The sequence below is a fragment of the Aspergillus multicolor genome (assembly GCF_047715735.1).
Source record: "Aspergillus multicolor strain CBS 133.54 unplaced genomic scaffold BDW74scaffold_47, whole genome shotgun sequence".
Classification (NCBI taxonomy): domain Eukaryota; kingdom Fungi; phylum Ascomycota; class Eurotiomycetes; order Eurotiales; family Aspergillaceae; genus Aspergillus; species Aspergillus multicolor.
This window is the reverse complement of record NW_027395998.1, coordinates 168,499-195,718: the sequence shown is the minus strand read 5'-3', so window position 1 is coordinate 195,718 and position 27,220 is coordinate 168,499. Positions and strand designations below refer to the sequence as shown.

Sequence of the window (27,220 nt, the reverse complement as noted above, 5' to 3'; positions counted from 1 at the left end):
TGTACTTACCATTTTATAAGAATATATCCAAGAAATTCACCATGATTCTAATGGTAGTATGGTTTTTTATGCTTATATAAAATAAATTAAGCTTTTAGCTAAGCTATCTTCTTTTAAGGTAGATATGTCCTATAAGCGGATTTAATCTAAGAATATAAATAAGGTTCTCTTTGCCATATTTCTACCAGAGTCAAGCAGAAGTAAGTACTAGCCAACTAGTTATTAGGTGGTCATTAACTAGTTAATTACTAGTTATTACTCTACTCCGTGTCTTTACTACTAAGAATATAACAAGAGGATACTACTTACTCTTTAAGCAAGCATTTGCTTTGCTTTATAAGGTCTCGCGGCAGCCAGTTCTTTTTAATCATCTTTATGTAACTAGAATACATGGGATTATTATAAATATAAATAATAAGTAATATACAGGTAAGTACTTAAAAGCTACTTAGTAGCTATTTATTAAATACTTAGGCCTTGGTTAATATCTTTTTAAAATTAACCCATAGTATTAAGATATAGCATAATATTTAAAGTATTTAATTATCTTTTACTATGTTTACTTCTAATAGACAGTTCTAAAAGCTATTAAAGCAAAGAGCCAAGGGACACCTTTCTGGGCGTGAATAATAAATTTACTAAAATATTTATCTACAGAAAAATATAATAAACTACTAGACTTAATAATAGGTATTTACTAGCTATTAAGTGCTTAGGAACTACTTGCTAACTAGTTAATAAAAAAAGAAGCAAAGCTAGTACAAGACTAGGTAATATATAAAAAGTCCTATATTATTAAAGCAGGGCTAAACAAAGCATGCTTTAAAATTCCTTTTAAATATTATTAGCTACTTTGTAATTATATAAATATAGTAAAGCAGTCTTATTATAAGTTAAATATAACTAGGAGATATTTAATATTAATAAAAGTAATTAAAAAGTAAGTAGTTCCTAAGCACTTCCTAAGTACTTAAAGCTAATTAATATTAGTTTTATAAAGCTTAATAAGAATAATATTCTCCAGTATTATAACTTTACTAACTTTAATATCCATTATTCATGGCGCATGTTAAATATAAGAGGGAACTATAAACAAGATTAGTATTAAAAAAGTTAGTTAATTTTACTAACTGCTTGCTAAGTGCTTACTTACTAGTTCTAGTTAATTAGAAACACCAGCGCTCTATATTGCCTTAAAGTTAATTAAGTTCACGGTCTTAGTTAGTAACACAGACTAGTAATTCTTGGTAAGTTTTACTATTTATTAAATAGTTCTTAGGCGCTTATAAGCTATATAGCTTAGTTTAATTTACTTAGGGTCTTTAAAGAATTGCTTTATTAAATCTCTTAAATCTAGATAAGCGCCGCCAAGAGCTTGAGTTATAAAATCTAAAAGCAGAGATTAGGGAAAAAGAAAAGAGGGTTTGCTTGCAGTAGCTAGAGAATAAAAGGCTAGAGCTTAACCTTATAAAAAGGTAATGTTAGCTTTAAAATAATGCCTAACCCACTTCTAAAGTAGTTAGCAAGTGCTTAGTAATTAGTTAACTCTAGTATTATATATAATATATTTTATATATAAGTAATCCTTAGCTACTATTACCTAATTCTATTAATTACATGGTATAATAAGAAAGTGCTTTATAATATGCTTTAGGCTACTTTATATATATATACATATATAAGTAATTTAAAATTAATAGCAAGCTGCACTAAAGCTGCTTGTTAGTTACCTACCAAGTACTTAGGCTAAATTAAGGCAGAATCTTTTGTTTTTTTATATCCTGTGTGTGATATTTTAAATATATAAAGTTTAAAAGTAAAGACTAGCTACTAACTGGTTACTAACCACTTAGCACATGCTAAGCAGCCAGTTAACACGGTACTTACCATAATATTTAAACAGTCGGGCACCCAGCAAAATTTTTTACTATAAAAGATTATTATATATTTATCTTTATCCTAAGTAATTGCGAAGCGGTTAGCAACTAGTTTTATGGGATAATAATAAGTAAATAAAAACACTAAAGTAAGATAACCCAAAAACTCACCAGGTTATAAAAGGGTAGCTTAAGAAGGCCTTTTACTATATCATGCTTTATACTAGCTACCACTTCTACAGGCAGATATTAGTATTATTATTACTTTAATTACTTTAATTACTTATATAGTGATTAATAGATAAGAAACTTGCATTTTTATTAAGAAAAGCTATAATAGTAAGCAGTTAAAAGAGGTAAGGTAACTTAAAAGGTTAAGTAGACCGGTAAGGGGTTAAGAGCCCATCATGTGACAGTCATGTCACTTAGTCAACGCCTTTCGGGGCGCCCGACGCTAAAGACGAGTCTAACCGACCTGCAACCTCTCCGCGAGGGGAGAGTTTCGATCCTCAGCGTTAATCTTATGATGAAGCCAGTTTCTGGAGAAAGGCTTATAAACCCTTTTATTCTTATTCTTTTAGGTGTATTACACCCTTTCACACTATTCGCAAACCCCTTCTAAGGCCAAGGACCTTATAGTATGTTAGGGGTTGGGAATAGCTTCACGAGGTCTAAAAGAGGTAAGAATTTAACATAAGCTAGCTGTTAAGTTAGAATCCAGGCTTATAACTATCAGGCCTATTAAATACCATACTAGCTAGGAATACTAATTAAATACTAGGGATTATTTTAAAGGTAAAGAGCGTGATGAATTCTTCTAGTTTTAAGAATGCTTTGGAGTTTTTATAGGTAAAAGCAGAGGTACTGTAAATAATATTTATAGCCAAATTTGTTTACCGTTTGGAGGTTTGGATACATCCAAACCTGTTTAGCTCATGAATTCGGTAGTTGGAGGCCTTGAATTACTAAGAATTCTCTGCCTTAGGTGACAGCATCATAGGAGCAATCAAAGTTGTCACATGACTCTTGGCTGTCTCTCCTCAACGACCAGCAGTCATCTCGAGCTTTGCATCAACTGCAGAGGTCACGAGTCCCTAGGCGACTTTCCAATCTCGACGTCTTTTCTTCAGATATCCTTTGCGGAATTACTCGCTTCCCGATGCGAACCGGTCGCTAGATCGCCCTACCTAGGTACTATGTCCAGCACCCCTGCCAGCAGCAGTGCGCCTTGGCCCAGCCACTCGCGGCTCGCTCTCAAGGGGACTGACCGTTCAACTCTGGGTCAGGAACCGCGATCTACGGAGCATTATAATATTGATCTGGGAGGAAGGACGAGGTCTTTGCGCGGCGCGCCAGGATTCCTTCGATGGTTCGAGATCGTCTCCACCACGCCATACCATACTCCGTAGGTACGGGCTACCTAGGTATAGTGGAGCCGGCAGTACGTCGCCATGATCTCACCACCTCAACATCTTACGATCCACCGGTCCTGTCATAAAACTCATCAATTCACGAGTTTGCCTTTCCCTATTCCGCCTCAACGAAAAGTATATTGTCTCTCGAACCTCTCACGACAATCTCTCTCATTCGCGACCGCAACCTCATCGCCGCGATTTCGATTGCCTCGACCATCACCATGTCCGACTTCCAAACCCAACGCACAGTGACCAATATCATTGCAGACGTGGTGCAAATCCCTAAGAACCGGGTATGCTTCCTATTCAGCCTGTTCAATTGGCGCTTTTGAGCAAACTCCCATCCTAACTCCAAATCGCGCACACAGGTCCACCCAGGCCTTGAATTCGGCAGCGCGCACCTCAAACCAACCGACGACCAGCTCGACGAGATCCGTCGCCGTCTGATAGATGTAAGTAGCCTACGTCCCTGCTCATGCCCCCTTACCCCGGCGGCCATCCTCTTGTTCTAACTTCCTCGCAGGTTTACCACTTCGACATCCCCTCCGAGTCAACGGGTCTCTGGAACACGGGTATGAACGAGCCCCTGCCAAATTCATTTCGGATGGATCACAAGGCTAATGTGGCTTCGCTTTTCACCGCGCCAGTGCAAAACGTAATTGATAACGTCGAGAGCGCGCGCAAGTTTACTTAGTTGATTTCGCCCGGTGTTCCGGTCTCCCGTTTGCAGCTCTACCCTACACAACTTCCACTTCGGCGCCTCCAGTCTCATCTTGCCTTTTCTGCTTGTACTTAGCGATTTTATATTGCATTGCATCTTCAGCTGTCATGGCCTTGTTTCGTCCTTTCTAATCTGCTTGAACTTCTTTTTTTTTCCTTGGCCGCCGCAGCGCAATCTGGGAAGATCGCACGCGACGCATCCAGTTGCTCAATCTAGGCTTGAGCTCTATTCGAGGACTCGGTTGATTCGTCGCTAGATGGTTGCATCAAGGACATTGTACAAAGGCCCTGACTTGTTCCGTTCTGTTGTTGGGATTTTGGCGACTCCCGACCTTCCCCTGCAGCTGCCCCTACCGCTCCGTGGTCTGTGTAGGATCAGCGGGGCTTCGTGACCCGCCATGGACTTTCTCTCATCGACTGCTTTTCAACTTCTGTCGGCAATCGGGCCCTTCTTGGCGCGCGGTGAATGGGGAACTACAGGACGAAAATGATCTATTTTCCAGAGCCTGGCTCCAAAGGATCTCAAGCAATAGATTGGGGCGCATGGAAATGGAAAGGCACAAAGGCATTTGTAACGACAACCTCGGTTATACAGCTTGCTGGGAGCTCTTCGAGAGTCCAACCTCGACATTCGGCAACGGTGCTCCATCCAGATCCATTATCTATCCGCGTCCAAAGACCAATCCAACCTACTCGAACAGCGTTACAACCTCCTTTACACACTCCCTACCTCCCCTGCCTTCAACCTGAACCTCTTCACGCCCTCCTTCACATAAACTTGAGGTTGCTACCTAGGTAGGTGGTCGACAGTATGTGCAAACCTGAAAGTCTAGTCTCTTCTCCGCAATATCAGCAATCAACTGCCTGATATCCGGCCAGTACCCAGGGTCGAAGTTATAGTTCCCCCAATCCTCGGTGCCGGTGCCGTAGCTATGGTAACATCATCAGCATCTTAGCCTGCCGTGCAGACAGCGAAGATGTACGGCCAATCAATCATAACGGCACTGGCCCTCACTCTCTCCTCCGCCAGCTTCTCCACCACATCGACCACAAACTCTTGCGCATTACTCACGCTCTCCGGCCACGCACTCTCGCGCAGGAAGTCATTGTGCCAGAACATGTCCCCATAGGCCAAGGGCGACCAAAACGGCGACGTATCCGTCAGACTCGCATACTGTCTTAACAAACTCTTGAACCTATCCCTCCTGTCACCGTCGGACTGGAGCTCGGGTAAGATGATATAATACGTCGGATCTGTCGTGTTAAACCGGAACGATACCTGCCCATGATTTCCATCATCACTCGCCGAAGAAGCAAACGCGTACGACCCTATAGCCTGCGTATCCGCGTACACCGTAAACCCAGCGCTATCGATGGAAAAGGGCGCGCGCGCACTGGCGTAGTTGATCCCGTCGTTCCCCTGCAGCCCTTTGATGTCGAAGGCGATGGCGTCGTTGATGATGGACCAGTTGAACGGGTACGGCCGGACGCCGTAGTGCGTTGCGTCGGTGGATGTATTGAACTGCGCGCCGATAAATGGATGCGCTGATGAGGTGGTGGTGACGCGCACGATGCAGGGCGTTATGAACTCTGTAATCACGCGGGTTTCGGTTTCGTTGGAGTTGGTGGAGATGGAGACGACGCTCATCGAGGTGTTTGTCTTGCCTGCTAGGATTGCGGCGTTTGTGACGAGAGTCTTTTCGTTGCTATCCTTGACGGCGAACGCGTATGGCGATGTGGAGAGGACTTAAAGAGAGTAAGGGGCAGACGCCGCCTCATTCTGATCCTGGTCTTAACCTTGCCCTTGGGCCAGTGCCAGAGTGACTCCTGCAGCAATGGCGAGTAAGGAACGCAGTCTGAATATTTTGATAGTTCGGCAGGTAAGACCTCATGAGCCTCTTTTGATGTGGACGAGTTGGATATTCAATCACGGGTATATTATCATCTTTATGTACCTACACCCCTTTCCTTGGTCTCGGTCAAAAGGTTTTTCCTAACAAACTAAAAGCCAGAGATGAATGGAAACATGCTCGAGACTGAAACACGGCCACCCCAATCGCATCAACCAGCACAATACCCTCTACCCCCTTTTGCCTATCAGATCGGGCTAATTCCAGGCCTAGGTTTCGCCAAGCCATGCAGGGTCCAGGGGTTCGTCCACCTTGGCCTTGGCCCATTGGGGTCCATTCCAAAGTCTTGGGAGATCAGATAACGAGATCAAGGGCTCGGACATGCTTCCGCCGAAGGAGTATTCAAATATTACCCCGAGGGTGGTGTAAACGATCCTCATTTGGACGTGTGGACTGAGACACGCCGTCTGGGCTTGGGCTTGGATGTGGACGTCGCAGAATGTCGGGGTGGCGTGGAGGGTCGGGAGGTGGAGGAGACCTCGAGGCTTACATACCTACCGAGCAAAAAACTACGAGCGCCAAGACCATTACCCTTCTTGTTCTAGTAGGTGAGCAATACCGCTTTGAAGTCGCGCGGCCTGGGTGAGCGAGGTAAGTGGGAAGGGTGAGTGGGTGAGCTGTGGAGGGTGAGGGTCACGCGACGCTCACCCTGATCGCGCATGACTGGGTGATTGGGGTGACCAGGGGGTCACAGCTCGGAGAGGTTCAGAAAGATCCAAGCCAGGTTCAGAAGCAACGCGTCAAAATCCTAAACCTTGCCTAGGTTTAGAATTTTCGTGGTGGGGCGCGGGCTTGGCTTAATTACCAGGTTTCTAAACCTGGTTTAGCTTATCTTATTAATTTAGTAATTTCTTATACTACACTATTTATATATAGTTTATATAAACTTTTAAATTAATATAATAATATACTTTTTATAGCTATAAGGGGCGCTAGCATAATTATAACTAATTATTATATATATAAAATTAATAGGGAGACTATATAATACTTAAAATTTTTATTATTTAAAAAGGTAGTATATAGTAACCCTAGTCTTAAAACTAAATATATTTTTATTATAATTATAATATTAACTTTTTTTCTTCTTTTCTTACTCCCCTTTTTTTAATTTTTTTAAATCCCCTTATATTATTAGTATAAGCCCTGTATATATAAGTATTATAAATAATTTTAATTCCCTTACCTTTTTTATTAAAGCATATTTAATAAAAACTAACTTTATTAATAATACTATACTAAAAATATAAAATTCCTTAACCTAGGGCTGTTATCATGGTATACTTAATCTTTATATATACTTTATATATCTAGCTAATAATTCTTTTTTTATATAAGATCTTATACCCTAGTAATAAACCTAATTTATTTTTTAAAGGTTAATAGTAGTATGTATATATAATATATTCCTTATATACTTTATATATATTAATAATAAGTAGTTATTAGGCTGTAAACCAGGACAAGGACTATTTTTATAATTAAATATATATTAATAGGTTTATATACTGGCGCCATATATACTTATATGATATAAAAAGAATATTTATACCATGCATGTATAATATATATATTAATAATATTATTTATTAATTTTATCCCTAACCCGCGTTAACATTACTCCTGCCAAGCAGGTAGCTAAAGAGAATTAAGCTATTACTTAAATACTTTTAGTATATACTTATTATATATAATACTTTAAAGCACTACATGCTTTACTATTAATAATATAATAAATATTTTATATTAAAACCCGGCCGCGGGCCTATTAATAAAATAATTAACTAGTATATAACTATATACAAGTATATTATAAGTATTTTTAGTAAATATATTATATATATTTAATACATGTATAAAGCCTATAATATAAAGTTTATTAATAAGTTTAATACCTGTTTTTATTATTATTATGATATATTTATAATCTAGTTATCTTATAAAAAGTGTTATATAAGAGTTCCCTTAGTATATACTTTATATATATTAATTATATTTATAATATAATATTAATACCTTAGCTAAAGCCCCTCTTATACTTATTAAGGCTTAAAAATAATAATATATTATTAATATAGGTAGCCCTGGCTTACTTAAAATAAAATATAAGTACTTTATACCCTGCTTATACATAGTATATACTAATAGCATGTAGTTAAGGCTGCGCGTGTTAAAAAGGCCTTTAATAAGGGTAAGATACCTAAGAAAAATAAGAATAAAAATAAGAATAAAAATAAGAATAAAAATAAGAATAAAAATAAGAATAAAAATAAGAATAAAAATAAGAATAAAAATAAAAAACAAGGGTATATATATCATATATATTAAATATATCTTAATTTATTTTATTTTTAATTTTTTAGTTTAACTTTTATTAACCTAATCTTATATTAATAATACATGCCTAGTATATACTTTATATTTATATATTTTATTTTATCTTAAAAATTTAATTAGCTTTTTATAAAGCTAAGTAATTTCTTTTATAAGGGAAGACTATATAAGCCTTTAAAAACTTTAGATTTTAATATATCCTAGTAATTAATAAGGTAAATAATAAAATAATATATTATTATATAAAAGGCTCTTAGTTTAAATTATAATATAAGATTTTTTTAAATAAAATATTAGCCTTAGGTATTAAAGGTAATTTATTAATATTACTACTTTTTTATTCTTATTTAAGGCTAGTATATAGTATAACTTAATTAGCTAAAAATTAATCTTTATATTATATATTTTAAAAAAAATTATTACTATTTTATTACTATTTTATTATCTTTTTTTAATATTCTACTTTGTCCCTGGCTTTATACCCTAGTTATTATATAAAAATACTTTATTATTATTATTATTATTATTATTATTATTATTATTATTATTATTATTATTATTATTATTATTATTATTATTATTATTATTTAATTAATAAATTTTAATAAATAATATAAAAGCCATTGACTAGTAAGGAAAAAATATCAATTTAATATTATTTTTGTAACAGCCTAGGATATAAAGCTAGGTATAAAGTAAAATACTAAGAAAAAGGGGGTAAAATAGTAATTAATCTCTAGATTACTATTAGGGAATATAGCTAGTATAAACTATTATTAGCTAATAAATTTATCTTATTAATATAATATAACAGGCTATTATGTTAGGAACCAGAGCTATAAATTATTTATATTAATTATAATAATATAATAGTATCAATATAATAGTATTAATATAATAACCTTTTGGCTATTATATTAATTAAAGTAAAGTAATATTATATATTTAAAGAACTATTTTTATAGTATTCAATAATTTTAGTTATTATTTATTATTTTTAAAAATTAAGTTACCCTATGTTTTAGTTTTTATTTAATTTTTTATATAAGCTTTTTAACCTTAAGACTTATACCTTTTACACTTGTATATAAAATATTTTTAAATCCCACTAGTTTAAGACAGATTAGCAGGCTTTATTTAATAATTATATATTATAAAAATTAACTTTTAGCTAACTAAGCTATATTAAGGGTTAGTCTTAAATATATAAAAAATTAATTATAATATTATTATATTTTGTTTTTCTTATATTATTAAGCCTTTTTTACCGCCTAAGGCTAATAACTTCTTTAAAAATATAATTATTACTTTAATACTTAAGCTTTTATTTTACTTATTTAACTTAAAATAATAAAATAATAAAATAAAATTAAGTTTTTATTACCTTTTTAATTAATTTATCTAACTTTCTTTACTATTTTTACTTAAGTATAAACTTTAATTTAGCTTATTTTTTATTATTTTCTTATTATAGCCTTTTAGTATACTACTATACTTCTAAGACCTTATTATTTATAGTGCCTATAAATTCCTAACACCCATGCTCCCTAGGGTTTTATAAGGCTAATTACTAGTTAGTGGCAGGTATGCTCCCTATCTTATATAAGGAAATATTAAATATAATAGATGCTAACCTTATGCCATGCATATATATTATAAAAGTCTCCACGCTTGCTATAAATACTGTTTTATAAAGGTTATTAGCTGGGGGTGGCATGGTATAAGAAGAGTTATAAGGGTTATATAAAATATAAGGCTTTTATTATTAAATTATAATAGTTTTTTAATTTTAAGTTACTTACTATCTTATATTTCTAGCCTATTAAACTTTTAGATTTATAAACTATTACTAGGAACTAATACCAGACTTTTCCTAAACTTTAAGCTAAGAATATAGCTTTTTAGTTATTTTTTAAAAACTAATATATATTAGTTTTATATAAAGTATATATAAAAAGGTTATATACTATAAGATTTTACTAAGTAAGAACAGTTTTTAACTAGTAATATTATTATTTATAATACTTATATATACAGGGCTTATACTAATAATATAAGGGGATTTAAAAAAATTAAAGAAAAAAAAAAGAGGGGAGTAAGAAAAAAAGAAAAAAAGTTAATATTATAATTATAATAAAAATATATTTAATTTTAAGACTAGGGTTACTATATATTACCTTTTTAATAATAAAAATTATAAGTATTATATAGTCTCCCTATTAATTTTATATATATAATAATTAATTATAGCTATACCAGCGCCCCTTATAGCTATAAAAAGCATGTTATTATATTAATTTAAAGATTTATATAGACTATATATAAATAATGTAATATAAGAAATTACTAAATTAATAAGATAAGCTAAACCAGGTTTAAAAACCTGGTGGTTAAGCCAAGCCCGCGCCCTATTATAAAAATTCTGAACCTAGGCAAGGTTCAGGATTTTGACATGTTGCTTCTGAACCTGGCTTGAATCTTTCTGAACCTCTCCGAGCTGTGACCCCTTCAGAGTACACAGGTCAGGTGCCGCTGCTCAGAAGCCGCAAGCCGGCCCCACCAGGCTTGGCATCAGCGGCGCGGCACCTCAGCTTTTAAATACTATATGATATACCACGAAATTTAAATTTAATCTTCTTTTTTAATAATTTTGCATAAAATATTTAAAGTGCTTCTTAACCACTTGATAAGCAGTTATAAACCAAAGGTAGTAACCATATTAATATGGATTTAGAGGATATTTTATTTGGCTATGATGAGATTAAGGATGTATCTTCTAATATTGGTGATGTCGAGGAGGTTGAAGAGGTACAGCTCCAAATTACATAATAAGCACTTGCTAACGTAATTCCCGGGCGATCCATACTTCCCGACCGATCCGGAGTTTCCCCAACAAACTCAACGCGTATATTACCTTCAACTTCGAACAACCACCATGCCATAAAAAGCGCGTAAAATAACTCGAAACTTGGTTAAGTAAAAGGGCAGAATCTAATATATAATATAAGATTTAAAAAATAAAAAACTTTAAAAAGTCGCGCCTGCAGTGTGTGTATATAATATTCCTCTAAATACTCTTTGCGGAAGACTTTAGGGTTAATAATTTAATAAAAACTTTATAATCACCAGTATAGGCTATCCCTACACCAGGAAGAAGTATTAATTATATAAAATATATTATTTAATATCCACGGAGCGGCCCCTAAGCCCTGTAAAGTATATAAAATAGCATAAATACTCCTGGATACTTTCTTAACGCCATATCCACCTATTAAAAAACTAGGTAATAGAGTTTATTAAAAGATATCCTAAAGTTAAATCTAGGTTTACTTAAAAAATTAATTACTAAAGAGCATTATATAAAAACCCTAAAGTAATTAGCCCATGGTTTGCTAAGCTAGAGCGTGTTAAAGTTTAGTATAATACATATAAAGAAAATATTTATAACTTTAATAAAACCGGGTTTGCTATAGGCCTAATTATAATAATGAAGGTAATATCTTAAGCAAAAATGCTTGGGAAACATGGCTTATATAGCCAGGTAATTAGGAATAGGTTATAATTATTAAATATATTAATTTTAGGGGCTTCTTAATTCCCTTAACCATTATTTTTAAAGAAAAGTGCTATATTAAAGAATGGTCTAAGGAATTATCTCTTCTTATATTACAAAAAATTAAAGTTAGTAATAATAAATAAATAATAAATATAATAGGCCTTTGCTAGCTTATAAATTACTTTATTCCTGCTGTACAGGCGCGGAGAAGGGGTTTTTTTTTAATAATTTTAAATAGCCATGGAAGCCACCTAACCCCTGCCTTTAACTTTACTTGCAAGTAAAATAATATTATATTTATTTACATGCCTTTTTACTTATCTTACCTTTTATAACCTCTTAATATTAGTTACTTTGGTCCTTTAAAAAAAGCTTATAATAGGATTATTAAGTAAAAAGGGCGCCTGGGATATAATATTATTAAAAAGCTAGATTTTTTAAAGGCCTATCCAGAAGCCTATAAAAAGGTCTTTATTAAGAAGAATATTTAAAGTAAATTTAAGGTAACTAGGCTAGTTTCTTATTTACCCGCTGTAATACTTAATAAGCTGTAGCTAAAGTTATTAATGCCTACCCCCCTTTTAGTAAAAATAGGGATTTAATTCCTTCCTTGCAGCTTTATACGCCTTACACAGTTTAACAAGTTAAATAAAAAGCTTTTTTATTAAAAGGCTTTTTAAAAAATAACTTTATTAGCCTTTTAACCCCCTTTAAGCAAGCACTAAATTAGTTTATAAAGGATATAAATTAGCTATTTATAATATAACTCTCCTGGCCCAGGAAAACAAGAATCTCTACTTATTTATAGTAAATAATATATAAAAAAGGCATGTTTTAGGCGCTAAATAATACCTATAAATAGCTTTTTAATTTAAGAGGCGCGCGACCTTATTTTATTAAAAATAATAAATTTTAAGTAAGAGGGGGGGTTATACCCTAGTACTTTTTTAACTTTAGGGTAACCTAAGCCCGCCCTACCAAGGTGTATAAAATATAAAATACAAGGTTATAAAAGAACAAGTTATCACGCTTTTAATAGTGTTTAATATAATTAATTTAAATAAGGATTTGTTAAGCTATAAGAGGTTGAAATTATCAAGCATATAAAAACTCCGGATTAGTCAGGAAGTACAGATCGCCCGGGAATTACGTTAACTAGTTATAAACTACTTAGCAACCAAGTGCTCTAATTTAGTTAACAGACGCAAAATCAAACCCCCTTTAAATATTATATATTAAGTATACAAATAATCTTCCTAAATACCCCCGGACCGATATCCATGGCTATACCTATATTATATTTATTAGTGGGTGCTTTTATAAGGCGGAGTATTTAATTTAAGATGCAAGTACCTATTTATTAATTTAAAAATTAATTATTAATTAGTTTTTAAATATAATACTCCTGATTAAGTATTTAAGGGGCGAGAGTAAGTATTAAATTATTATTTTTAAACTACTTAGTTAAGAAATAAATATAAAAGTGTTCTGGCGCTTTAATTTGCGAATATTTAAAAACAAGCCTTTGTATACTTTACTATACTTACCTTAATAATAAAGCATGAAAGAAGATCTAAAATATTTAAAAAAGTATTAATTTAATAAAGAGGAATATTCGGAAGTGGAATGCATATAGGTAAGTAATTATAAAGTAGTTAATAACTAGTTAAAAACTAATTATTATAATAGTCTTTATTAATTAAAGAAAACTTTTTTTAAAAGGGTTATGCATGTCTTAACCAGCTCCTAAGCTGCGCATTAATATTTAGAAAGCATTTTTATTTAGTAAGGCCAAGATATTTAAAAGGTGCTTAGCAACTAATTACTAAGTAATTAGGACGTGATTAGGGAATACTATTTATATATAAAATATGTAAATAAAACACCAGACTTTCTTTAAAAACACCACTATAGCATAATTAAAGGTTATATATTACTTAACCTTAAGTTTCTTAAGCAGCTTTTTAATAATGCAATTCTACCATCTTAGGAAGAATATATGGTTATTAAACTATTAATATCTTGCAGAAAGTTTATAGTAAGTAGTAAGTAATTACTTATAAACCACGTTCCTATTACTTACTTATTATATAGATTTTAATTATATTTAGGGCCCTGGCAGGCTAGAATATTTAAAGTATGATATTAATTTTACTATACTAGTACTAAATAATCTTCTAGATTACCTATATATTATATTTATGTTTTATGGACTTTATTAGCATCCGCCACCCCCATTATATAAGCTACCAGAGCTTATTTTAAAAGGTGTTTAGGATATAATTAGGTAGATATAGAACCTAAGTCTAACCAGAGGTAAATATTAACTACTTAGGAAGTATTTTACAAGCACTTAGTAACTATTTAATAGCTTAATTCCTACAGAGCCCTAAACTAGAGGCCTTTTATTTCTAATATAATACCTTTATACCTGCTTAAATTTATACAGCCTTTTTAAATCAAGATTAAATCTTTATAATAATTTATAAACAGCGGCTTTTTTTATATCCAGCAGGCCAGGGCTATAATAGGGTTATAGAAATATATATAATACTAACCTGTTTATTAAAGTAAATATTAAAGTACTTTATAAGTACTTGTTAAGTAATTACTAACTAGTTACAGGAGTATGTCCAGGAGAAGTATTATAATATTAATAATATAATAATTATATATACCTTTATAAAGTAGATTTAGTTCCTAGCCAGGTTAACCTCTTTTAAGGTTAATATATTATACAAGCAAGTCCAGGAGAAAAAGGTAAACAAAGTAGTCTTTGTAACCTATATTTATAAGCATGGGAAGAGTTAGTATTAACCTTAGTACTTGCCAAGAGGCTTCAAGTCCTCATCATTGTCAACCTCGCTGTTAACGACCTCAAGATTTCTAGCCGGTTCATTCCCATTAGCAACGTCGAGACCAGCCCTATTTCGAGCCGCCATCCGTCGCCGCCTCCGCTTAGCCTCCACTTCAATATCCTTCTGAAGCCAGCGATCACGAAGCTGGCGCGTCGCCTCATGTAGTCCCTGGCAAACGGCCCCGCTGGTCATCCCCTCGTTAATCATAGTCTGATACGTGAGAACAGCCATATCCTCGCAGATTTTGTCTTCCACAGCCCAGAGCGTACCAATGACGCGCTGGAAGCCGGCGAGTTGAAACGCGTTGATAAGGTGCAGGCTTTCATTGAGGAGGTTGTCGTGCTTGTTTTGGCCCGTACTGCAAGCCGAAAGATAGGCGAGGAACGGAGATTGATGCCAGAGGCCTAGATCGAGTAGTTCAGATACTGTTAGTGGATTACTCGTTCCGTCCGCAAGCAGAAGATGACTCTGCGATGGATCATCCTTTTTTGTGCAACCGTGGCAGCGAAGTGGAAGATGCTGCAGTCGGCTAAGTGAGCCATGATATCCTCTTTGCGCTGACCGGGACGGATCATGTCCAGGCTGATAAGTCGGAATTGTCTTTCCACTGCATCCACCTCCTTCACAGCGACAGGAAGGTCATCGTCTTTGATGGCGACGAGGAGGGCTTTCCCGGAGGCCGACGACTGGCGCTGGCGTCCTTGGATGATTGCTTTGATTGTGGTACTGTACGAAGACATCACACGGTCAAGGACCGTTTGATTGATTTTTTCCCTGTGATATCCAGCCGCATGAAGAGGGAATCTGCTCAACGCACCGGTTGGCACCCACCATATACGGGGCCAGCCGCTGCCAAAGGGAGGGCGAGTGAAGCCTAGAGCCACGAGAATTGGATTAGTGATGACATCCCACATCCATTCGAGTGACCCAGGACTTCCCAGATCGCTTTTTGGCCCTATCTTGAACCTCATCGTATTCAAGGTTGGGCAGAGGTAAATGGCGTATACAATTCTCTTCGACAATGATCGCATCAGAACGGCATTCGCTCAAGTTGATCACCACCAGTGGACCGGACGCCGCGGCGGCTAGCATATTATCCCTTGTTAATGGGAGCAGAAAGTCCTCAAATCCAGGTTTCTGGCGGATTTCATCAAGCAATATATCCAACTCCATGTTGGCTTGCATCTTCCGGTGCTCCTGATCGGGTATGCGTACATGAAGAGGCAATTCACTTCTGTGCTTGATTTCGACAGGAGCGATGCTCTCCGTAGGTTCCTCCAGTATAGCGCGAAGTTGCACAAATCTTTCTGCGGAGTCAGAATGCGCCGTTCTCAGCGCTGTAATATCTGCCCGGAACTCTGCAAGCGATGCGGCGGACACCACGACCCTGCTCAAGTAGATCTAGAGCGGCAATCACTGGCAGCTGTGCGCCCAGTGCCTCGGCAGCACCGTCACATGCAAGCTCAGCTATTTGGCTAGTCATGTACTGTTTATCGTGTCGTCCGAGCGAGCGCGTGGCCCACTTGGGTATGAGGTCAATCGTCCGCTTAGCAGCTTCGTAACCCCGGTCGGGTCGTGAATGTGACACAGCCAAGCTTAACAGGATTTTCGTGGCCCCGATGACTTGAGGTTGATGAGCGGTCGGATGCTCCAAGACCATTTGGCATAAAGATTTCGCTTCCTCCAATTCAGCCACCCTCCTAAACCTTCTATGGTGGCGCGCAAGGTGAAATGCAAGATTAACCGCAACAGTCGCCCACTCGTGCAAGTCCTGTCGAATTTGAACAATACCTCGCTGCTCGTGAGCTATTGTCTCATTTAGGTAAAAGATGTCCTGGTCTACTTCGTACTTGGCGCCTAATCTGATTGCTTGGTTTGTCAATAGTGAAATGTCCTCGGGGCATGAATCGAGTCCTGCCCGCCTAAGTGCGATGGCCTCGTCATTGTCTTCGATAGCACGTGTCTTCCAGTACTTGTGGTCGATTGCACAGGCCACATGGCTCAGAATCGTCGTTTTCTCCGGGTCATCTGGTGGGACAATATCTAGTGCCTGTCTCCCTAGCCTCAAGCATTTTTCAAGATCGCTCATCCGCTTTGTCCGTTTGTAGCGGATACAGATCATGGCTGCAAGATCGCACATGTTACGTGCATGAGTTCCTCTGTCCGCTGGCGGGTTCGCAATGCACCTGCGCAATAAAGTAATAGCCTTATCCAAGTCGCCAATTGCTCCTCCCCAAGAATACTTCGCCCTGTAGAGCGATCCGACATGCTGACCGAGGTAGGTCTCTGTTCCAAGCAGACAAGGTAGAGTTGAAGTTTCAGAGCAAAAGGCTTCAGAGTGAAACTGAACAGATCTTTCCAGGTCATTTGGATTTCCTGTCTCTGAGTATCTCTCTCCAAATGCCCTGGCGAGACAATCCTGGATCCTTACGAGCGCAAGGTCTCCCGTCGGAACCGAATTGCATATTTGCGCATGTAGCACAGTTAGTTCCTCGAGAATTGCTGGGTCGTGGTCGATATCGTACCTTTTCTTGAGATTGAAGCCAAGACCCAATCCGGCCTCGGGCTTGGAATTGCTTGACGCCGTCCTGAAGGCTTCTCGACTGAATAGGATTGCTGCTTCGAGGTGGGATGTCGAGCCGGTTCTCATATGTCTACGCTGAAAGAGTGTCGCGAGATTGTAGAACAGGATCCAAGCATCGGAGTGAAACTGCGTAAGGGCCTTATGGTGATCCAGGTGCTCCCGGAGTATTTTCATGAGGGTGCCAACAGTGGAATTATGGTCATCATGGGCGAAAGCTGGCTCTCATGCAGAAGTGAGTAGAATGCGTTCAATGGACGTGGCAACACATTCAACAGCTGCATGCAGTAAGACTAAACGCTTCTCTTCGCTCGTAGCGTCTTTCCCCTGGAAATTCAGGGCGATCTGTTCTTGACGAATGGTTTGTGTAATGTGTTCAAAGTCTTCCATAAGCTCATGCAGCTTTGATAGCAACGGATATGCGCTCTCAGACACAGCGACAACATCGTGAGTGTTTCTAGCGGTGTTGTTTGCTGCAATATTTGCACGAAAACTGGGCACAGTCTTATAGGGAGTAAGATCGCTCTTGGAGATCTCGTCTTTCAGAATTGACCAAGCAGATTCCGAATGACGATCTCGAAACTCTGGATAATGGCGTGTAATCCATGAATGACAACTCGCTATCGCGTTTGGAGTGGCTTCGTTGGAGACAGAGGATGACAGAACCGTTGGATAAAAAAGAACGCCTTTTGATCAAGGTGATGGATCGAGTGATGTGCTTGGTGGGCCAAGAGCAGGTAAAGGAGGAGTTTCTCGCCGTCATCGGGCGAGTTGAGGCTGGGAAGGCGCGAGGGGAGGAACTCGAGGCAGCCGACTTTGATCTCCTCATTGTGGGCAAACCAGGAACAGGCAATTCTAAAGACATAAGGTCGCTAGGGACCAATAGTGAGCTAACGCCTTACCTAGGCCAAAGGACAATCAGTTGGCTCTATGCTGAGCTCTTGCGCTGTTTAAGTGTTATTTCCAGCAAAGCCGATGTCGCTTTCAGGACAGATTCGGCATGCGCATGCCATGAATCCGACGAATACTTTGAGAGACCAGAAGTAAGTTCTTTCCTCTTCATGACCGCCGCCTTGGTTATCTCCAGGCTGCGCTAATAACGGTTGACCATCAAAGCTAACATTGATGTACAGTATAGGGGCAAACCCGTGATTGTTAGGCAGAGTCGCCATGATAGTTACCATGTATTCTATGAAGCCAACGACATATCTCCTCGTCGAGTCACTCTACTAGATTATACAGACGCTGAGCTCCGCGATCTCTTCGCCAGAATCCTCAGACGGCGCAAACTGCAAGTGGAAGGACTTGATCGCGGCCCTCTGCTGGCTTTTGCCCGTGAGATTGGCCTTCGTCGTACGGAACACGAATTGGGAAATATACGCCTTGTTTTCAGTGAGTTGGAACAGGCATTGAGGCGTCAAGGTACTCGGTTGCACAAAGCGAGTACGTTGAACCAAGGTGAAGAGCCTCTCTACAACTTGCTAACACACGAGGACCTTTTCGGGGCGCCTCCCAAACAAAAGCTTGACTGCAGTGATGCCTGGAAGGAGCTGCAGGGTATGGTAGGCATGGAGATTCTGAAAACCTCGGTTCAGGGACTCCAGCGCACTGCGACTGTCAACTATGATCGCCACCTTCGTTCGAGAGAACCGGTCACGATCACGCTGAACAAAGTGATATTAGGGCCCCCTGGAACGGGGAAATCTACAGCCTCCAGACTCTATGGCCAGGTCATCGCTGATCTTCGCTTGGTTCCCAAGGCAGAAGTTCTTGTCAAGAATCCATCCGATTTCATCCGTGCCCATATTGGAGACTCGGAGCGCAAAACTAGGGAAATTCTCTAAGACACGGAAGAAAAGGTACTTATCATCGATGATTTTCATATGCTTCATCAGCAGGACGGTCTGCACTCAGGCAACGCCGGCACGTTCTGCCGCGCTGTCGTGGATACGCTGGTCGCAAATATTTCAACTGCGGCTAGGCGCTGCATTATTCTCGTTGGTTACACCGACCATATGGAGGAATTATTCAGGCAGACCAATCCGGGCCTCCGACGGCGATTCCCACTCGAGCAGGCTTTCCAGTTTGTCGACTACGAGTCGGGAGAGTTGGCCCAGATACTTGACCACCAGCTGCGTCAAGAGGATATTTTCAGCCACTGATGAGGCTAAAAAAGTCGCCTGCGATATCCTGACAAGAGCCCGTGATCGTCCTAACTTCGGAAATGGCGGTGATGTTGAGACATTGCTGACTCGGGCCAAGCTGTCTTATAGCGCGAGGGCACAAGACATTATCGGTGATACCGACATGTGCCTGGAGCCCCGAGATTTTGATCCAGACTACGACCGCGCCACAAGATCAAGCACTCCCTGGGACTCGATGTTTGCAAAAATGGTGGGAACCGAGAAGTTGCAAGGGCTTCTTCACAGCTATAAACAAATCGCCACGGGAATGCGCCTTGCAAACCTTGACTACAGACCTCATATCCCGGTCTCTTTTGTATTTAAAGGACCACCAGGCACAGGAAAGACCTCAACCGCCCGTATATTCGGCGAGCTGTTTTATGACCTAGCTTTTCTATCCACTACCGAGGTTATAGAGTGTTCTGCATCTGACCTGGTTGGCAAATACATGGGCCATACAGGACCAAAGGTTGTTGCGCTACTAGAGCGCGCACTAGGTAAGGTGCTCTTTGTCGACGAAGCCTATCGCTTGGCAAACTGGGATGGATCATTCAAATCTGGCCAATCAAGCTTTGCCGGTGAAGCCTTGGGCGAACTGGTAGACGCCATGACAAAGCCCCGGTACGCGAGAAAAATGGTTATCATCCTCGCCGGGTACACGGAAGAAATGGACAATCTTCTAAAGACGAACCCGGGACTGCGCTCTCGATTCCCTACAGCTATCGAGTTTCCTGTCATGACGCCCAACAACAGCCTGAAGTATCTCGGGCAGAGGCTTTCCGAGGTCCGCATTGCCCTGCCTCCGCCAACAGAGGAAGGGCAGGTTGGGTGGGAGACAACAGTTCTACGCCTCTTCGGAAAGCTGAGTGACACCAAGTCATGGGCACATGCGCGCGACGTCAACGAGCTTGCTTCCATGCTTACTGGTCGCGTTTATCAGAACTACCGGACGCTGGGGGAAGTACCTACTCTCTCCGTCGATGACTTGATCGCTACCATGAACGAGCTGCTCGTGCTTCGGGAGACCGGTTTCAAGCGTCCTGTCAAGGCCGGTCAGGCCTAGCACATGCATACGTTTATCTATCGTTTATCTAGCGGGATAGTTTACAATATTGGCATCAGGTTTTATGAAGGATACTATCTGTGAACAAAGCCATATATTATCACCCCTTGTATTTTTACTTATTACAAATTGGCCCCTATCCAGAAATTCATGTTTGTATTATTGCGCAATCCAAGACTCTGAATAACTTTTTTTTATGATAACTTCCCCTATCGATTGTACTGGGCGTAAGCAATTCGCATGGAAGGATTCGATACACGAGCGACAGGAATGTTCGGGGCTACATCAAGTCCTAGGTGGTGCGAAGTCCGCCATAAATGTATGTCGTCTTACACTTGAATTTGACGAGCTGAGAAATTTACGTTATTGAGCGCTAGAGACAGAGGGCTCAGCACCAGGTGCTACTTAGGGTACCTAGGTAGTTCATAGAAGTATTATGTATAGAGTTGAAGGTAGGTATCCGATGGAGCGGAAGTGTCAGATACATGGGTAGATCTACTACTCAGGAACCTGGGTAAAAACAGCATTAAAGCATTGTTAATAGAACAGAGCATTCAAAATGCGTCCTACTTCACACCATCGTCCCGACAAGCGCCAAACACCCCCTCTCCATCGGCAGGATCATGCCGTCTAGGTAATATGGCTCCAGTGCTGAAATTACCTGCTTAAACGCCCCGACCCTTTGCGTTATTGGTAGAGCCGTCGCTACCTCCGTCGTGATCGCGTCCTGAGCCCATCGCGGCCCCTCGTCTGCATTGGCTCTGGTACATACACCCCCTGTTCACCCCTTCATCCCCAAGGAGGCCAGGCAGCTCCGGATCCAGCATGTCAACTCGCAGTGTAACGAAGTTGACGAACTCAGTCTCAGTGACGCGGTTTGTAATGGTTACTGAGCCTTGGATGACTTTGTGGAGGAAACTGTTGGCCTTCAAGAACAATAATATGTGAGGCAAGATGGTATCGGCAAGTATGAGGGCATACCAGGTGTAAAAAACCCTCCCTCGCGCGATAAGGTATAGTTTGTCCTCGTCCTATCCCCCCGCTTCTAATTCTGTAGCTTGTGCTCTTGAGATGGAGCTCGGCCGAGGTTTGGTGATTGAAAGGAGAGGAATGGCATTGCATACAAGAATCAAATATAAGACAAGAAGCGAAAACCTCGAATGATCCTGCTTTTTGTTGTCGTTGATCATATGGCTTGCAGTTTATAATAGATAACAGAGAAAAAGGACCAATGCAATGCCAATAACACCTGCACCCGCACCTGCACCTGCACAACGCACCGCATTCCGTTTGTCGAGTCTACACCTTCCTCCTCCTAACCCTGATCTTCGCCCCCTTTGGCGGCAACATCGCCTCCACCATCCAGGTGACACCCGGCCTCTTCCCTCCATACTCAGGCGGGAACTCTAGCTCATACCGCGACACCGCATACGCAACAATCATCTTGACTTCAAAGTCCACCAGCCACCGCCCAGGACACGCCGTCCGCCCGTGTCCGAACGGTAGATGGTACGGGCCCGTACTCACGAAGGACTGCGCGCCCAGACCTGCAGGTGCTTTCTTGGTCTTAGCCGTGGCTTTGCCATCTTCGTTCGTCCCGGCCTCGACAGCCGTCTGAGCAGCTTCAAACGGCCTGGAAAACCGAAACGGATCGAATGTCTCTGCATCCTCGTAAACGCCCTTGTCGATCTGCGCCGGATGCCCCAGGAACGACACCCTCGCGCCCCGCGGGAACGTCACCCCATCACCCAGCACCACACCCTCACCCAGAACCTTACAGATCGTGCTCCGATTATCAAACGACTGCAACCTCATCGTCTCGCGCGCGACACTCTCCGTCCGGAAGAGGCGGCTCGTGCGCGGCCGGTTCCAAGACGACATATCGGTCTCGCGGATCCCATCGGCGCGCAGGACGCGCGCGATCTCGGCGCGGAGGACAGCGATTGTGTTGTGCTGCCTGTCGGAGTCGATGATGTTCAGCAGGACGTTGGTGGTCAGGAAGGCGGTGCGGTGCATGGAGCCGAGGTTTGCGAGGAAGAGGCGGCGCGTCATGGACTGGAGATTCAGTTCGTGGGGGCGGTGGTCTTGTGCGTAGCGCAGGATGCTTTGGAAGAAGTCGTTCGGCTCGTGCTTGGGTGGGCTCTTGGGCTTGTGCTGTAAGCTCGCCAGCCGTGCATGGTACTCGGCCTCGATCATGCGCGACATCTTGGTGAAGCGGCGTGTTGCGAGGTGTCGGATTAGAGGACCAAGGATGGGGTGTAGGATGCGCGGGGCTAGGAGGAGGAGGCCGGTGGATAGGTGTGTTTTGTCGACCATGTCGTAGACGTGCTTGATGTAGGACTCGTTGCGGCCTGGCGCGGCTTGTTAGCACAACTGACTCTTAAGCCCGCTGCAACTACAACTGCTGGGGAAGACATACACAGCGGCTCGCTAACGGTAAACCGACTCGATGCGCGCCCAATAATCTTCCGCACCGTCTCAAGAACATCAATCTCCCTCCACTCCTCTGTATCATTACCAAAGTAATCGTCAAACGAAGCCTCCAGCTCGATGTTCATCACGGCGCACACATGGTCCAGCACGGGGACCAGCTCGGCCTTGACGAGGTGTCCGTGCCACGGGTCGTTAAGGAAGAAGTCGTCGCCCAGCAGGTAGCGCGGGAAGTCGACTTCCAACAAACCGGCGCGGTGGTTTAGGAGGTGGGATGGCTGCGCAAGGGCCCATTTCATGCTGGTGTTGGGTAGGATAAGTTCCTTGCGGGCGCCGAGGCCGGGGATCCAGACGGGCTTGCCGTGGCGGAGATACTGGAGGTCAATAGCTTAGTGAGGGCAGAGAATTGCTGAGTGAGCATAGAGCTTACCTTGTCATAGGCCTCGCGCATCAGCCCGCTGCAGTCGGTGTAGTATCGGTAGTAGGTGCGCAGGCTGAACCCGGTCCTGCCGGGGGGTTGGCCAATGTAAGGGATGGCACTGGGGGATTGTCTTGTTTGCGTGCACCAGGCGATCGAGAGTAAAACAAACGTAGTGGTGATGAAAAGGGCTGCCCAAGTGTGCAGCCCTAAGTCCAGGTCAAAAAGACCAGTAATGATGGGCACCATGACTGCGACACTCCTGCACACGCGGTTAATTGTATGTGCCAGGGTTTAACTCTTCGGAGGCTTCACCTCTACGAGCGCATTTGTAGGCTCTACAAGAAGTATACCGAGATTCTACTTAGCACCGGTGGTACCACCAGCGGTACAGCAATTGTAGGAGGCCTAAAGGATGGCCTAGGGCTCATCCTTCATTGCGCACCCCGGCTCCTATTCAGTGATCCATCCAATCCAGCCCAGGTTTAAATTGGAGATTTCGTTACTCCTAACCTGAAGGGCGATGTCGGGAGGTTCCGGCTGGTTTAGTCTGTCGCTATAGGTCATCTAATCCATCAGCATACAGACCGGTAACGCGGCAGACAACAGATCCGAGCATATAGAAACAGCAACGACAATATTTCTTGTGCTGGCGAATACAGCCAACTGAAGCTCGACCCAGCCCCCGGCCCTCGAACAGACAATCTTTGCCGCGTCAGCACTGCGCTGCACTGCTGAGCCTCCCCTGGACTGCTGAGCCTCCCCTGGGCCCTATTTAGACCAAATTCGCGGGTTGAGTTGACGTATACACGTGCGGTGGGTCCTGGTCCTAGTCCTGGAGAGCTTGATCGTAGGTCATAGACTAAAGTGTTATGCAAAAAGGAAAGCATGAGTCATGGAGCATTCAAGACGGAATTTTATGACCTGGGCCGATTAACCTATCTTAGATCAAACCTCAGTACATGGAAGCAAGACTCGCTCGTCCCTTGGCGCCTATTGCTTTGCCAGTATAGGCACCGATATAGGGCACGCTCTTGCAGCCGTAGTGCTTGAATGTGGCTGCTAGTACTCAATTACTTACTATAGGTTCAATCACCCAGGATACCACGGCAGGGTGCGGTGCGGCTGAAGCAAGATGTGGACTAGTGCATACAGATGTGGAAGACTTTTATTGAATTTCAGCCCAGGCACAATGCATCATGCCGTCATGTTTATCGTCAGCTCTAGCCCTGCCAAGTTATGCAACTACCGCTTTGAGGATCCAGCTGCGCGGGTTTCTCCACCTGGCGGGCCCGTCTGCTTTCAGCCCTGTATCCTTATCAATATTGCGGACTTAGACAAGTCCTGGACCTGAGCCCGAATCCGAACTCGCACCCCGATGTTCTGCACAGATATGGGTAAGTGATCCCGCCGGTAGTGCCGCGGGCGCAGCTACCAGGGTGCATGGGCGGCCTGGGAAGTGACCGAAGGAATGTTTTTTTTTTTAAATCGTGTATCCATCCAGCTGAGCGAACGTGTGAAATATTCCGTAGGTTGCTACCGTGGCGAGGCTGAGGGTGTGTCTGGACCTGACCAAGGGTGGATATTGATAGTCCACTCGGCCAACTCCGCGCTTATGCCGACGGACGTTGGGGAGAAGACAGGACAGCCGATACTGTGAAGGCGATGGCAGAGCCTGGTGTAAACGGCCACAACTGCAATGGAACGGTGTAGCACATGAACTTGGAAGCATTGTCGAATCTGGTTTTTCTAACGGATTATAACCTTAATATGCCCAGTCGAAGCATGAAGATCGACCACTTGGCTCCATAGATCCACCTACAATTCGTTACTCGTTTCATCGTCGACGGGAGCTGATGCCTCAGTGCCATGACCGTAACGGGGCAAGCTAAGCCCTCCGATTCTAGGCCGGCGCGTGTGCAATGACGATTGATGACCCACCGTCGATCACTATGCCGGGATAGGTAGGAATCTAGGGCCCGGCACTTGCAGCCGTAGTGCTTATGTGCTTACCAGGGTCTTTCTAGCATTGACTCAGGGTGCCGGTGCGGCTGAACTCACGGGTAGATTGTGGAGAACCTTGAAAAGACCGGTACGTAGTCCCCCTTTAGAGCATCGAATCGTTTCATCTTCGAAATGAGGATGTAATGCTGAACCGGTGGTGCGTGTGGATCTCGGGTACAGGAAGAAATGGGTTTCTACTCTAGGGTATGACTTGGAAGCTTACGCAGCTGAACCATATTCATCAAAAGATGTCGCAGTACTCTACGGTGTCTGAGCTGCACAGGACTTACAGGCTCACCTTCCCAGCGCAGGCCAGGCCAGGTCAGGTCAAGCCTGGCCTAGCCCCCAGGCCAAGCTGTGCAACTGCCCCTTGGGGACTCGAGCTGAAGGATTGATCCCTCTTGATCCGCGCTCTCAGCTTCATAAGCTTATCCTGCTGCACAGCCACTAGGCCCCCTGCAGGATCACGGCCTGGATCGGAACCGTGAAGCTGGATCATATGGTATGGTGCCTGCATATTCGCCAAGCCTTGCAGTGTCCGATTCCGGCTGATCTGCCGAAGCCCTAGTATTGAAGGATTGCCTTGCGTCTGCGGGCTGAGTGGTGGGCCAAAGAGCATTATATACATTTTTTACACTCCAATAAAGGCGTGGAGAATGTATTCAATTCTCATGTAGATCGTAATGTAGTTCTTCATGGTTTGATCAGGCGGCTAACATAACGCCGACTGGCTGGATCTGCCTATGTACCAGGTTGGGGCGTCCCAGCCTCAAGCACAGTATACATACTTTTATTATGAGTAGATATACATCCCAAACAGACTAGGCTGAGCTTGATACAAGGGAAGAGGAATGTCGAGTGTGTCACTGCTTTCGTGCCAGTATTTCCTGCACTCTTGCACTCCCATCGGAGCTGACGTCGGGCCAGTTCTCTCATTGTCGTCAGATCGTCCGCTTCTGGCTCTCTTTGCATTGAATCATGACCGCAACCGTTACAATCTAACGGGTCAAGTTGCTAACGCTGGCCTTTACATCCAATTGAGTGCTTTAGGGAACTGCCTTGAAAACACTCTCGCTGGGCGCTGGAGGCCTAAATGATGTTCCTGCTTAAGGGAATACGGAAATATTTTTTCTATGAGAGAAATGACCCTTTCAGTTTGAGGGTCCGGGGCATTGATGTCCGTTAAGGCATGCTGGGCTTCTCAAGACAGTGACAGTCACAGCCGGCGAGGGAGGCCACGAAATGATCCTTCAATTGCCCTGATCACATCCTCCAATGCCATCGCATAGTGTACAACAATGGATCGCACACGATCAACAGATGGCCCAATACTAGGCATAAAGGGAGGAGATGGTTTGCAGTTCAGTATGGTATTAGACACGGAGCTCCAAAGTGGCCCCAGATCCCTTCCACCACCCAGCTCGCGAGAACTGCAATGCAATTCTTTCACTGTCATTATACCAGCTTCATCGCCTTCAAGAGAGCCACGCAAAAAAATCCCTCAACCCAGGAAACAATGGCAGTCGGGTAGACTAACCCTATCCTGACCATCCAGTTCTGCTCCATTATGCAGGACGGAAGTGGCACCACCAGCGATGAAGAACCACCCGTCGCCAGAGGATCGTAACGTGGTGCCACTGCAGAAACAAGACAATAGCTTTGTAGCGGAGGGGGGCTGAGTCGGTGAAGAAGTACCGTAGGCTTATCCGTGCCTTCCAGCGCACCCACCGCCTTCGTCTTATGGGTGCGCCACGCATTTTTCGTAGTCACGCATTTTTTGTAGTTTTTTGAAATTTAAGGCTATATAATAATAAATATAATTATTTATTAATCTAAAAGTCTTCTCCTACCTTTATAGCATGTCTCTTATT

At 41.7% G+C, this 27,220-nt stretch overlaps 6 protein-coding genes across 6 annotated transcripts; 2 read left to right on the top strand and 4 right to left on the bottom strand.

Annotated features, from left to right (window-relative positions):
- Positions 1–3,400: 3,400 nt before the first annotated feature.
- On the top strand, positions 3,401–4,311 carry BDW74DRAFT_109004 (uncharacterized protein). The gene is made up of 4 exons (XM_073721726.1): positions 3,401–3,585; positions 3,661–3,744; positions 3,816–3,864; positions 3,978–4,311. Exons 1-4 carry the CDS (start codon positions 3,514–3,516, stop codon positions 4,142–4,144), a joined length of 372 nt encoding a protein of 123 aa, XP_073578363.1. The 5' UTR covers positions 3,401–3,513; the 3' UTR covers positions 4,145–4,311.
- A 492-nt stretch (positions 4,312–4,803) lies between these two features.
- BDW74DRAFT_183597 (uncharacterized protein) lies at positions 4,804–5,660 on the bottom strand (the record flags this gene model as incomplete). The annotated part of the gene is made up of 2 exons (XM_073730557.1): positions 4,804–4,942; positions 4,996–5,660. The coding sequence occupies 2 exons, from the start codon at positions 5,658–5,660 to the stop codon at positions 4,804–4,806; spliced, it is 804 nt and encodes a 267-aa protein (XP_073578362.1).
- Positions 5,661–14,631: 8,971 nt separating this feature from the next.
- On the bottom strand, positions 14,632–15,410 carry BDW74DRAFT_183596 (uncharacterized protein; the record flags this gene model as incomplete). Its single annotated transcript, XM_073730556.1, has 2 exons — positions 14,632–15,074; positions 15,233–15,410. 2 exons carry the CDS (start codon positions 15,408–15,410, stop codon positions 14,632–14,634), a joined length of 621 nt encoding a protein of 206 aa, XP_073578361.1.
- Positions 15,411–15,985: 575 nt separating this feature from the next.
- BDW74DRAFT_183595 (uncharacterized protein) lies at positions 15,986–17,428 on the bottom strand (the record flags this gene model as incomplete). Its single annotated transcript, XM_073730555.1, has 1 exon — positions 15,986–17,428. One exon carries the CDS (start codon positions 17,426–17,428, stop codon positions 15,986–15,988), a length of 1,443 nt encoding a protein of 480 aa, XP_073578360.1.
- Positions 17,429–17,856: 428 nt separating this feature from the next.
- On the top strand, positions 17,857–20,497 carry BDW74DRAFT_171425 (uncharacterized protein; the record flags this gene model as incomplete). The annotated part of the gene is made up of 5 exons (XM_073727305.1): positions 17,857–18,119; positions 18,165–18,294; positions 18,385–19,048; positions 19,097–19,349; positions 19,384–20,497. The coding sequence occupies 5 exons, from the start codon at positions 17,857–17,859 to the stop codon at positions 20,495–20,497; spliced, it is 2,424 nt and encodes an 807-aa protein (XP_073578359.1).
- A 1,299-nt stretch (positions 20,498–21,796) lies between these two features.
- Positions 21,797–23,594, bottom strand: BDW74DRAFT_183592 (cytochrome P450; the record flags this gene model as incomplete). The annotated part of the gene is made up of 3 exons (XM_073730554.1): positions 21,797–22,848; positions 22,917–23,301; positions 23,358–23,594. The coding sequence occupies 3 exons, from the start codon at positions 23,592–23,594 to the stop codon at positions 21,797–21,799; spliced, it is 1,674 nt and encodes a 557-aa protein (XP_073578358.1).
- Between the last annotated feature and the right edge of the window lie 3,626 nt (positions 23,595–27,220).